At 38.6% G+C, this 14,646-nt stretch overlaps 1 protein-coding gene across 19 annotated transcripts in view; it reads right to left on the minus strand.

Moving 5' to 3' along the window:
• MARK3 (microtubule affinity regulating kinase 3) overlaps positions 1 to 14,646 on the minus strand; it is a 109,632-nt gene that overhangs the window by 65,746 nt on the left and 29,240 nt on the right. For all 19 annotated transcript variants that reach the window (XM_082386334.1, XM_082386324.1, XM_082386332.1 and 16 more), the window contains one exon: positions 4,220 to 4,273. In XM_082386334.1, coding sequence (XP_082242460.1) covers positions 4,220 to 4,273 — 54 coding nt within the window. Of the gene's footprint in view, positions 1 to 4,219; positions 4,274 to 14,646 lie in introns of those variants that run through there.

The raw sequence follows: 14,646 nt of genomic DNA on the forward strand, positions 1-14,646 counted from the left end.
AGGGGACACGGGTTTGAGCCCTGGTCTGGGAAGATCCCACATGCCGCAGAGCAACTAGGCCCGTGAGCCACAACTACTGAGCCTGCGCGTCTGGAGCCTGTGCTCCGCAACAAGAGAGGCTGCGATAGTGAGAGGCCCGCGCACCGCAATGAAGAGTGGCCCCCACTTGCCGCAACTAGAGAAAAGCCCTCGCACAGAAACAAAGACCCAACACAGCCAAAAATAAATAAATAAAAATTAAAAAAAAAAAAATCTCCAACTCTCCCTCAAAACCAGTATTCAGCAGGACACACAATAACAGCAAACATTCGGTCCTTACCATGTGCTAGGAACTACACTCAGCTCTTCTACGGGCTTTTATTTTATTATTATTTTTTTAACATCTTTATTGGAGTATAATTGCTTTACAATGGTGTGTTAGTTTCTGCTTTATAACAAAGTGAATCAGCTATACATATACATATATCCCCATATCTCCTCCCTCTTGCATCTCCCTCCCACCCTCCCTATCCCACCCTTCTAGGTGGTCACAAAGCACCAAGCTGATCTCCCTGTGCTAAAGGCTTTTAAATGTTAACTTATTTAATTCTCACCACAGCCCTAGAGGTACTGTTATTATTTCCATTTTACAAACAGGGAAACTAAGATCCAGGAAGGTGACTTGTCACACAGCTAGGTTGGGTTGAAGCCGAGATTTGAATCCATGTAGGCTGGCTTAACTGTGTTCCTAACCATTACTCTATACTCCCTCTTTACGTTAACACACTACTCCAAGATGAGAAAAGAAAATAACTTTAGATGAGTTACACTTAGTGTACTTGCATGTCTTTTCTTTTTTCTTTTATAAATTTATTTATTTATTTATTTTTGGCCGCGTTGGGTCTTCGTTGCTGTGCACGGGCTTCTCACTGCGGTGGCTTCTCTTGTTGCAGAGCACAGGCTCTAGGCATGCGGGCTTCAGTAGTTGTGGCTTGCGGGCTTCAGTAGTTGTGGCTCGCTGGCTTCAGTAGTTGTGGCTCACGGGCTCTAGAGCGCAGGCTCAGTAGTTGTGCCACATGGGCTTAGTTGCTCCGCAGCATGTGGGATCTTCCCGGACCAGGGATCGAACCCGTGTCCCCTGCACTGGCAGGTGGGTTCTTAACCACTGGGCCACCAGGGAAGCCCTACCTGCATGTCTTAATAAAGTCATGACTTGCTTCTTAATGACAGACTTGAATTTAATAAAACAAGATTATCTGTAACCAAATCAAAGCTAAAAATGACTTTGTAAAACCAGGAGGAAGACTAACATTTTTTTCTCTCCTGTTGTTTTCAAAACCATTAAAGGTACACAACATTACAGAGTTCTTTAAAGGCTGACCTAAAAGACATTTATGAACAGAAAATGTCTCAGGGATAGTACTCAGAAATTGAGATGTACAAAAACAATGGAGAAAAATATATCTTACTAGAATCTAACATTTATTCACTCAGTGGCTGGAAAAATTAAAAGGAAAAGTGAAGAACTTGTCAGTGAAAATAACATCAGTTTACTAATATGCAGTCAACTCAGGTTTGCTTAAATGCATTTATCAGATGTACATGATTCAATGTGTAAGCCAGAATATCGTGAACATTTTGAAATGACACTACTTTAACACCTGTGTTCAAACACTGCCTGAATGAGCCAGTCCACATTTTTTTTGGTAGTGGCAGTACAAAAAGATCACATATTGTTGATGGCAGAATGTTGCTTAATGTAAATGTTAGCTCCTAAGGCCATACACCAAGCTCCAGAGTTTAAAATTACAATATAAAGAGAACTGTTCCTGATGCAGGTGTGATACAACTGTGAGTGGTGCTGAGGAAGAAAACAAGCTGCAAGCACCACTATTCCAAGGGCAAAAGATGCCAGGTATACACCACTCTGCTGCCACTTTTCCATGGAAAAGGAACTCAGCGAAAAAGAATGTGAAGGAAATATTTATAGAATGCTTCTAATTTATAAGAATACAAACACATGATTTATGATTTAAAACAACACCTTACAAACTGAAAACATTACACTTATCAAATTATTTAACTTGGACGGATCTGCCTGTAGTATAAATCTTTTGTGGATGGTTCATACTTGAACTATACCAAACAAATCTTAAAAGTCTTATTATTTATATGCCAAAATTAATGCTGATGCAAATCTGCATCACACCATCAAGTTAAACAGACAACCTACCAGGTACTAAATTGATAATGATGTGACAAACAGTAATTTGGAATAATAACAAAAAAGAACAGTGGCAATTAAAAACTATGACCAAAAATAATGAAAAAAAGCAAGCAAGCAAGCAAGGAAAATCACAACCAACTCAAGACAATACTATAATAAAATTCTTCCTAGAAAACTGCTAGAATTCCAGTTATCTGCAAGTACACATGAATAGTGGAAGATCTGTAACATTAGAATACTGAATTAGAATCCTTAGCAAACTTCTCTACATGCTAATTTTAGTTCTGAATACCAAATTTTAGTAACCCCTAACTTATTAATTAGTACCAAGTCCTTAGATATATGAAGAAATGAGTTTAAGGAAATGGATACAATTTCATCTTCAGAACAAAGGACTGGAATTTTTGGATCCTTCCAGGGCCACCCTGAGAACTCTTTAGGCCCACTATGCCCTGCAGAACCACTTGTTTAAATAACATTTTCAGTGCAAGATAAAATCTGTCTCCCTCTCCACCTTAATCTCACCACCCCACACACACAGAGTTTCAAAATTATGATGATATAAATAGAAAATAATCATTAGAACTAGAACTACATTAGAAATGTACATAGGGCATTATCCTTAAAATATCTTACGCACTGCTTTGTAGTTTACAAAACTCTTTTATATGTATTATTTCATTAATATAATCCATCATGAGAAGATTAAATCTCCATTTAATTAGTTATTTTTATTATTATTTTCAACTGAAGTATAGTTGACATACAATATTACGTTAGTTTCAGGTGTACAACACAGTGATGTGACAATCAAAGACATTATGAAATGATCACCATGATAAGTCCAATAACCATCTGTCACCCTACAAAATTATTACAGCATTACTGACTACATTCCTGATGCTGTATATTATATCCCCATGATTTGTTTACTTTATAACTAAAAGTTTGTATCTGTTAATCCCCTTTACCTATTTCACTCAACTCCCCTCGGCAACCAACAGTTTCGCTCTCTGTAAGTCTGTTTCTGTTTTGTTTGTCTATTTGTTTTATTTTTTAGATTCCACATATAAATGAGATCATATGGTACCTGTCTTTCTGACTTATTTCACTTAGTGAAATTGTCTTCATTTTTAAAGATAAGAAACCCAACATCCAGAAAGTTAAGTGACTTGCTCAAGGTCAAGTTACACATTCAGCTAAGTGGCAGAAGACTTCCTGTTCTTATTTCTAGGTCTCTGTATCCCCCAGCTACCAAAGGCCAAGTCTAGAAATCAAATGAAGTATGTAAAAAGGCTCTGCAAAACCAAAAGGAACTAGAAGGATCTTATTATGAAGATCATTAATCATTCACTGATGCACCAGTGAAATACCTATGACCAGGCCCTACCTGAGCAATTAAATCTCCCCATGGGCCAGTCATCAGGATTTTGAAAAGAGGCCCAGGTGATTTTAACATGCACCGGGTTGAGAACTTCTGATCTACATTAGATAATACAAATGGCAATAGTGCATTAACAAACATGTTTTCAACTATCAGTTTAGTTTTACTTTTATATTTTCCTTTTATATCAATTAATCATCACTCCTTGATTAAACATATTGTGGTAGTTTAATAAAGCCAAAGTGCTGACTTTAGAGATCTCAGTATTAGCTGTAAGAAAGATGTGTAACTCTGCTTAAGACTAATTACATGAAACTATGTTGTTCTGTCTTTTTTATAACTCTATTCTAGTCAATATTTAGAATATTCAATTTAAAAGTACAGCCTTCAGTTTGTGCTATTAAGAACATTTAAAAATCATTATCTTCAACCGAAGGAAAAAAATCCAACAATACAACATTTAAACCATATTAAATTTAAGTTGCATTCATTTGAGGAAGAGGAAGCTTTACTGTGTACTAAACACAATAAATAAAAATAATAGTAGAGGTAATTAATGGACAAATTAGATGACAATTAGCACTGAAAATCATTAAAAAAAAAAATACTGGATACTGGACCAATCTTACCTTTTGTAGACTTGTTGGATTCAACTGAGTTTTGTCAATTATTTTTATTGCGACCTAGAAAAAAATTAATATTTATGGATTTTAAGAATTTGGTCATTACAGACTAATTAGTAATAGTTTTGTAAATGCCCAGACATGTAGCACTGTTAAATAGCAAGCAAGTAAACAAACCTCAAAAACCCAAAACTCAACCAGTTACAATTATATTTTACACCTTATAAATATTTTATAATTGACAAGAGGGGCTTCATGCAAATAAGGGTATTTTATAACATTTTAAGTTACCTATAGACACAGGGAAAAAAAGTCTCCCAGAAACCACCTCTTAACCCCTCCCAAAAGGGGAGAGAGATTATACAATGAAAATACTTCTAAAAACATGGCAGTGTAGTAGCAAATCTATTCATTATTTTCTGACAGTTTAATTTTATCTGACTCTGGGATACAAGGGCAGGAACTATAGCTTTTATAGGTTTATACAGCCCAAAATGCTTTCCAGAGTGTCCGGCACAAAGTGGGAGCTGGTTAATTGAGTAAATATACGAACAAATAAGTTGGTGTTGAATCTGAAAACTTTAAAAACATCTTATTTCAATAAAATAGAAAAGCTCTTTAGAGAAGAGGAAGAGGCACTAGCTCTTTGAGAAGGAAAAGGCACTCCTCCTTAAAGAAGGAAAAGACCCTAGCTTCAGATCAATCTACAGGCTAACCAAATGAGTATGTACAGAGGCAACAAATGGGTCACCTGGTAGCCTTTGTTCAAAAAGGGGTGGAGGCAGTCTAAAAATAAGCCACTAAGATATAGGAAGAAAGAGCTACAGCTTCTAATTATATGCACTTCTTATCTTAAAAAAAAAAGAAAAAAAAATTAAGTTGTACTAACCCTGCACTGACATCCTCACCTAGTCAGTCTGTCTTTTCTTGCTTAAAAATGAACTATGTGCACTGTGGTAACCTAAACGGGAGGGAAGTCCAAAAGGGAGGGGATATCTGTATGTGTACGGCTCATTCATTTTGTTGTGCAGTGGAGGCTAACACAACACTGTAAAGCAACCATACTCCAATAAAAATTAATTAAAAGAAAAAAGTGAACTATGGATAACCAGAACTAGGAATTATGGATATCGAGAAGGGGGGATGGGGTGATAGGGGACAGAAGGAAACATAAGTGAAGAGAGAGGCTTTGCCATGAATTAGGGAACATAATTAACCCAGCTTTGCACCTGAGGTCCAGAACAACAAATGATCTCACCCCATGTCAATGAGGCTGTGTTCCTACTATGTGTCCCTCAGAACACAGATCCAATAAGAAGCACCAATGAAGAAAGGGACTATAGTCAAAGTCTGGGGAAAGTGTTCAAAGATTCTTTGTCAACGGTTCTCGCACTTTTTGGTCCCCTTTATATTCTTAAAGATTATGCTGGACTTCCCTGGTGGCGCAGTGGTTAAGAATCCGCCTGCCAATGCAGGGGACATGGGTTCGACCCTGGTCCAGGAAGATCCCACATGCCACGGAGCAACTAAGTCGGTGCGCCACAACTACTGAGCCTGAGCTCTAGAGCCTGTGAGCCACAACTACTGAAGCCCATGCGCCTAGAGCCCGTGTTCTGCAACAAGAGAAGCCACTGCAGTGAGAAGCCTGTGCACTGCAACAAACAGTAGCCCCCACTCGCCACAACTAGAGGAAGCCCGCACGCAGCAACAAAGACCAAACACAGCCAAACATAATAAACAAATAAAATTTAAAAATTAAAAAAAAATGGTGCTGGGGAAATGATATCCACATGCAAAAGAATGAAGTTATCAGACTCTTGACCTAACATCAAATACAAAAATTAGCTCAGCGTGGATCAAAGACCTAAATATACGACCTATGAAACTATCAAATTCTTAGAAGAAAACATAGGGCAAAGCTTCATGACATTTTAAATTTTATGCATCAAAAGACATTATCAACAGAGTAAAAAGGCAACCCACAGAATGGGAAATAATATTTGCAAATTACATATGTGATAAAGGATTAATATCCAGAATATACAGAGAACTCTGAAAACTCAACAAAAACCTGATTTAAAAATGGGCAAAGGACTTGAGATGTTTCTCCAAAGAAGATATACAAATGGTCAATAAGCACATAAAAAAGACGCTCAACATCCCTTATCATTAGAAAAATGCAAATCAAAACTAAGAAATACCACTTCACACCCATCAGGATGGCTTACTGCCAAAACCCCCCAAAAAATAATAAGCCTTTGTGAGGATGTGGAGAAACTGTAACCCTTGTGCACTGTTGGTAGGATTGTATAAAATGGTACAGCCACTGTAAAAAAAAAAAAAAAAAAAAAAAAGTACAGAGTTCCTCAAAAAATTAAAAATAGAATTACCAGATGATCCAGCAGCTCCACTTCCGGGTATGTACCCAGAACTGAAAGCAAGGATGGATGGACAGATGGATTGATTGACTGATTGATTTTTGGCTGTGTTGGGTCTTCGTTGCTGCACCGCAGGCCTTCTCTAGTTGTGGTGACTGGGGGCTACTCTTCGTTGTGGTGCATGGGCTTCTCATAGCGGTGGCTTCTCTTGTTGTGGAGCACAGGCTCTAGGCGTGTAGGCTTCAGTAGTTGTGGCACACAGGCTCAGTAGTTGTGGATCGCGGGCTCTAGAGCTCAGGCTCAGTAGTTGTGGCCCATGGGCTTAGTTGCTCCGCGGCATGTGGGATCTTCCCCAACCAGGGCTCAAACCTGTGTCCCCCCCTGCACCGGCAGGCGGATTCTTAACCACTGCGCCACCAGGTAAGCCCGAAAGCAAGGATTTAAAAAGCTATTTGTGCATCCATGTTCATAGCAGCATTATTCATAGTAGCTAAGATGTGGAAGCAACTCGAGATCATCAAGGGGGACCTCCCTGGAGGTCCAGTGGTTAGGACTCCACACTTCCACTGCAGGGGGCACAGGTTCAATCTCTGGTCAGGGAACTAAGATCCCACAAGCCACGTAGCATGGCCAAATAAAAAAGTTCATCAAGGGATTAATGGAAAAGCTTAACGTGGTACATCCATAAGATGGAATATTATTCGGTCTTATAAAGGAAGGAAATTCTGGCACCTGCTACAACATGGATGAACCTTGAGGACACTATGCTAAGTGAAATAAGCCAGTCACAAAAAGACAAATACTGCATGCTTCCACTCTTATGAGGTCCCTAGAGTATTCAAAAGCATAGCGACAGAAAGTAGAATGATGGTTGCCAGGGGCTGGGGGGAGGGGGGATGGGGAATTTAATGGGTGTAGAGTTTCAGTTTTATAAGATGTAGAGTTCTAGAGGTGAATGGTGGTGATGGCTGCACAGCATTATGGATGTATTTAATACCACTGAAATATACACTTTAAAACAGTTAAAACATTTTATGTTATATGTATTTTATCACAATAAAAAAATTGGAGAAAAAAGTCTGTTAGTGTTAATATAAATAACATTTTAATGAAATTCTCATATGTCCTCCCATAGTCAATCTGTTATGATATCACACGTCACATACTTCTGGAAAATTCTACTGTACACTCGTGAGAAAGAATGGAAGAAGCAAATAATGTCTTAAATAGTATTACCAAAACAGTTTTGATTTTGCAGACCCCCTAAAATGGTCTCAGAAAACCTCCAGGGGTCCACGTCCCTACTTCAAGAACTGCTGCACTATTCATATTAATGCTTTTTTTTTTTTAACTGATTAACTTGGTTTAAAGCCTCCATCTGCCCATGCCATCTGATTACTTCCTATGAACCTATTAACCTCCTAAGGAGCTAAAGAAAGGGAAACACTGCAGCAAGGCATCCAGTGAGTCTGACCCTGAAGTGCAAGGAACCCACCACCCCTTCACCCCTGACTGGGGGAGGAAACAAAAATCAGAATCGGTGGAGGAGGGGAGAGTTAATGAGTGTGTGTGCTTGCAAAAAGCAAAGTCAAAATTCTGATTCTATATTTGGAAAACATAAGTCTTGATGGAAACTACAGTAAATAAGTCTAAAGGAAATACTGGCTGCTGGAATATGCAAACAAGGACCACCTTGTGCATAATTCAATCGGGGAGAAGACATCCTGTTATAGCCCTAGAGCACTACCTGTACACAAGAAGCATTCAATGAACACTTACTGGGGTGATCTGAGGCCTCGAACACTCACATCAGTAACCACACACACATCAGAGATAGAGATAGAACAGTGAAGAAACATGGTTTCTGGTGTTTTAACAAATACCAATGTGGTTTTAAAATTCCGTTATTTTAAAGTTGAGGGAACTCCCTGGCAGTCCAGTGGTTAGGACTCTGCATTTCCACTGAACGGTGCACAGGTTCGATTCCTGGTCGGGGAACTAAGATCTTGCAAGCTGTGTGGCGTGGCCAAAAAAGAAAATAATAATTTAAAGTTGAATGAATGAATTTTCTTCAAACTTTACTTTCATAAGTAATTTTATGTGGTATACTTGGATCTCCCAAAGATCCAAGGGATTTCCATCTCCCAAAGGGATTTCCGAAGAAACCCCTTCAATAACACTGTTCTGGCCATGATTCTGTTTTCTTCCTCATTCTCATGGCCAAATCCATCAAAAATGCTGCCTTTCCACTTCCTCTTTCCTCTGATCTTCTGAGACTTTGTTTCTATTCTCATGACAGGCCCTTTGATCACTAGTTTCTTCTGGTTCTGCTCAATATCCACCTTCTAAAGATTCTATTCTGATTTTGTTATTATACATTTTCATTTTCAAGTACTGCTGGTCAAAAAGTATCTAAAGCAAAAACAAAAAAAAAATGTGTTGCATTCAGCTAAATCAAACTGTAGAAGAGAGTCATTTTATCAAAAGCAAGTGTCCTCAGAGTGAAACATTATCATTTAACATGATGTGTCTATGTGTGGCAATGAAAACTGAGGGGGAAGCTCCTAATCCCCTCTTCCTTCCAGTTCCCTTGCTGGGATGACTCAACTACCAAAATAACCTTGGCCCAGAGCTGGAGCCTGGAGAAGAGCTCAGACCTTGAGGTCACCAAAAGAGGAGGCAACTGTGGGGCATCACTAGGTGCCTCAGAAAGATGCAGACCGGAGGGAAGACCACTGACTCATTCCCAAGGTTGTGGAGGGTGTGTGTGTGTGTGTGTGTGTGTGTGTGTGTGTGCGCGCGCACGTGTGCACACACACACAGCAAAAGCCAAGGGAATTCACTAGGCAAGGAAAGAGGAGTGTCCCTGGCACTTGTGTAAAATTCTGGGAAATTCCATTTACTCACTCTGACGCCTAAAGCAAAGTGGAAAATTACAAAATAAGGATAAAGAGAGCTCACACATGAGAAGGGCTTCCCCCCACATTCCTCAAATCAAGAGTCCAACAAACCTGCAGCAAATACTCACTGGAGGAAAAATCCTTATCTTCCACTTCCTGTCAATTAACTACTGGTCAAAAGATCCTTACAGTCTCCCATCGAGCCTCTTAGATAGCCTCAACCACCAGAGGGCAGACAGCAGAAGCAAGAAAAACTACAATCCTGCAGCCTGTGGACCAAAAACCACAGTTACAGAAAGATAGAGAAGATGAAAAGGCAGAGGGCTATGTACCAGATGAAGGAACAAGAAAAAACCCCAGAAAAACAACTAAATGAAGTGGAGATAGGCAACCTTCCAGAAAAAGAATTCAGAATAATGATAGTGAAGATGATCCAGGACCTCGGAATAAGAATGGAGGCAAAGATTGAGAAGATGCAAGAAATGATTAACAAAGACCTAGAAGAATTAAAGAACAAACAAACAGAGATGACCAATACAATAACTGAAATGAAAACTACACTAGAAGGAATCAATAGCAGAATAACTGAGGCAGAAGAACGGATAAGTGACCTGGAAGACAGAATGGTGGAATTCACTGCTGCAGAACAGACTAAAGAAAAAAGAATGAAAAGAAATGAAGACAGCCTAAGAGACCTCTGGGACAACATTAAACGCAACAACATTCGCATTATAGGGGTCCCAGAAGGAGAAGAGAGAGAGAAAGGACCAGAGAAAATATTTGAAGAGATTATAGTCGAAAACTTCCCTAACATGGGAAAGGAAATAGCCACCCAAGTCCAGGAAGCGCAGAGAGTCCCATACAGAATAAACCCAAGGAGAAACACGCCGAGACACATAGTAATCGAAGTGGCAAAAATTAAAGACAAAGAAAAATTATTGAAAGCAGCAAGGGAAAAACGACAAATAACATACAAGGGAACTCCCATAAGGTTAACAGCTGATTTCTCAGCAGAAACTCTGCAAGCCAGAAGGGAGTGGCATGATATACTTAAAGTGATGAAAGGGAAGAACCTACAACCAAGATTACTCTACCCGGCAAGGATCTCATTTAGGTTTGATGGAGAAATCAAAAGCTTTACAGACAAGCAAAAGCTAAGAGAATTCAGCACCACCAAACCAGCTCTACAACAAATGCTAAAGGAACTTCTCTAAGTGGGAAACACAAGAGAAGAAAAGGACCTACAAAAACAAACCCAAAACAATTAAGAAAATGGTCATAGGAACATACATATCGATAATTACCTTAAACGTGAATGGATTAAATGCCCCAACCAAAAGACATAGACTGGCTGAATGGATACAAAAACAAGACCCATATATATGCTGTCTACAAGAGACCCACTTTAGACCTAGGGACACATACAGACTGAAAGTGAGGGGATGGAAAAAGATATTCCATGCAAATGGAAATCAAAAGAAAGCTGGAGTAGCTATACTCATATCAGATAAAATAGACTTTAAAATAAAGAATGTTACAAGAGACAAGGAAGGACACTACATAATGATCAACGGATCAATCCAAGAAGAAGATATAACAATTATAAATATATATGCACCCAACATAGGAGCACCTCAATACATAAGGCAACTGCTAACAGCTATAAAAGAGGAAATCGACAGTAACACAATAATAGTGGGGGACTTTAACACCTCACTTACACCAATGGACAGATCATCCAAAATGAAAATAAATAAGGAAACAGAAGCTTTAAATGACACAATAGACCAGATAGATTTAATTGATATATATAGGACATTCCATCCAAAAACAGCAGATTACACGTTCTTCTCAAGTGCGCACGGAACATTCTCCAGGATAGGTCACATCTTGGGTCACAAATCAAGCCTCAGTAAATTTAAGAAAATTGAAATCATATCAAGCATCTTTTCTGACCACAACGCTATGAGATTAGAAATGAATTACAGGGAAAAAAACGTAAAAAAGATAAACACATGGAGGCTAAACAATACGTTACTAAATAACCAAGAGATCACTGAAGAAATCAAAGAGGAAATAAAAAAATACCTAGAGACAAATGACAATGAAAACACGACGACCCAAAACGTATGGGATGCAGCAAAAGCAGTTCTAAGAGGGAAGTTTATAGCTATACAAGCCTACCTAAAGAAACAAGAAAAATCTCAAGTAAACAATCTAACCTTACACCTAAAGAAACTAGAGAAAGAAGAACAAACAAAACCCAAAGTTAGCAGAAGGAAAGAAATCATAAAGATCAGAGCAGAAATAAATAAAAAAAAAAAAAAAAAAAAAAAGATCCTTACATCCTGCTCCTGACTGGTGTTAAAGCATCTACAACCGCCAGCATCTACAAGAGCAGGCAGAAAAAAGATCCCAAGTCCTTTAAGAGGACACAGTAATCCAGAAGAATGGTATATTAGTCAGCTCAGGCTGTCAAAACAAAAAATACCACAGACTGGGCAGCTTAAAGAGCAGAAATTTATTTTCTCACAGTTTGGGAAGCTGGAAGTCAGAGATCGGGGTGTCAGCATGGGCAGTTCCTCTTGGCTTGCAGATGCCCACCTTCTCACTGTGTCCTTGCAAGTGGAAGAAAGCAAGCAAGCTCTCTGGTGTCTCTTTTTATAAGGACACTAATCCTATCAGATCAGGGGCCTACCCTTATGACCTAATTTAACCTAATTATTTCCACAAAGGCCCTACCTCCAAACAGGCTTTAACATCTAAATTCTGGGGGACACAATTCAGTCTATAGCAACGGAGAACAAGCCTATCAACTATAACAGCTCCCTACAAAATAAAACTTCAAATTAACACCTAACAATACAAACAAAACGGGTGAATGGCACAAGCACAGGGCGGAGTAAAAGAGGCAGACACAAAATCATCAATACTGTATGATTCCATTAGTAAAACTTTAAGAGAAAAAACCAGAATATGGTGTTTTAGAAGTCAGGATAGTGGCTATCTTGAGGAGGAAGGACAGTGAAATGATTAGAAGGAGGTAGAAAGGAGGACTTCTGGGGTTCAAGTCATGGTATATTTTTGCCCTGGGTCATGGTTAAGCAAATGTTTACACTTTTTCTGGATGTGTGCTATATATCAATAAGGAGTTAATTTTTAAAAGTCAGTGATGACTTTAAAAAATCATAGTGAAGTTAATAGATAATGATGCCTAAAACTGAAAAAATAATTAAGAATAAAACATGCTATTAAAAGATATGAAAGTAAAACCTAAAGAATCAGTTTAAAAGACTGAAAGTGGTCATCTTAGGAGATTAGGGAATTGGTGGGGGCGGGCAGGGAACACATAAAAAAAAGAAAAAAAAAGTCTTGACTCTTTAAACTGTATAATATATAATTAACTTGAATAAAAATAACAATGAAAAGCTCCTTCATACCCATAATGAGGACATTCAGTTAAAGATGGCATACTAATCACATGCATTCTCTCTTCTTCCACCTGATAGTCCAATTAAACAATAAAGACAAAATGACAAAGAATGGCAAAGAGAATGGGAGAGGTGGCATCAGCAGACAAGTGACTTTAAATAATTTCTGGGGGACAAAAATCAGAGGCACCCAGAGCAGGGCACATACAAGCCTAGAGTATGCTCTAAGAAGGGTGCAATCCAGGAAAAACTTAGTACTGACCAGAGAAAATAACTCAGTGCCTTGAAAACGGGAAGATCCCGGCGAAAGGCCAACTTTCCTCCCAGCCACTGTGAAGCCAAGCCAGGCACCTGAGCAGCACCTTCCACACACCTCATGTAGAGAGCTCTCAATGTGCTTCCTATTTCTCCGCTCTTAAAAACGTTTTCAAGAATCAGACATCTGAGGAAAGCCTATACCCTTTTCTAATACCCCTTCCCATATATCTGTTGTTAGGGGAAAACACCAGTAACAATTAACCCTCCTCCTTCAGAAAAAAAAGGACAGTTGATTCACGTTATTCACAGTAATTACATTCTATGAAGTCACTCTGAACACTGAACTAGTGAATACTGAACCACTGTTCCTAGGGGGAAAGAGTTAAGACTCCTGTGAGCCCCTGGTCATAACATTTTCATCAACTGATCAACACATAACCTTGTTTTATGTGTGTTTCTGTTTAAGGATACCTCATTTACTATACATTATTGATTCATTAACACTGAACAGCACTATCTAACTCATGCCTGAATGAAGCTTACCTAACAAATGTATTTTCTCTGTAAGGCACATCAAAGCCTTGCACTTAGGAACACTGGCTAATACTCAGCCCTACAGTTGGGGGCCATTTTAAACAACAAAATCACCAACAAAATGCACAAAAATGTGGAAAATGTGTACTAAATAACCACAAAAAGGGCATCTGTTTATAGTATGAAGGCTGAAAGAAGGCAGAGTGTCACCTTGTTGGGCCTCAGCTGGGGAAACGCACATTAAGCAATTCAAACTTTTTACTGCTCTGTGCATGTCCGAAAAAGACTGCAAAAGCACAGCTAGTACTCATTTTTGGGATTACAAATAAATTTTGTAGTATGTGAATTTGCAAATATGGAATTTGTGAATAATGAGACTGACTATATCTGTTCCGAAGATGGACAGTGATGGTTGCAAACACTGCAAATGTACTTAACGCCATTGAGCTGCACACTTAAAAATGGCTACAATGGTAAATGTTATGTATATTTTACCATGATAAAAAAAAAGTGTCACAACTATGTAATTAAGTGATTTTTAATTTGTGGGAACTGGGTTTATGGGAAGTTTTTTCTTTTTCTGCACATTAACTGTAAATACTCCACAATAAACCATGATGATCATCTTTATGATTTTCAGCTGTATCTGTTATCAGACTACTAAGGCTATCTTTACCGTTCTGCTTGCTCACTTCCAAATCTGCTACTATTAACTTCCAATTGAAGCCAATTGTTCAGAGTATTAACTCTTTTTGTCCATCAACAGTGTTTTGAATAAACATTCTATTAATCACTGCCCCCCTTCCAAGAAATGACTATTTATTGAGTTTTAGTAGAGTATCAAAGAGCAATACCCAGAACCACCTGAAAAAGATACTGAGGTCCTCCTTTCTCTTCTCGCTACCTATCTGTGTGGGGCCACATTTTCTTCA

The sequence above is a fragment of the Balaenoptera borealis genome, assembly GCF_965194805.1.
Source record: "Balaenoptera borealis genome assembly, chromosome: 3".
Taxonomy (NCBI): domain Eukaryota; kingdom Metazoa; phylum Chordata; class Mammalia; order Artiodactyla; family Balaenopteridae; genus Balaenoptera; species Balaenoptera borealis.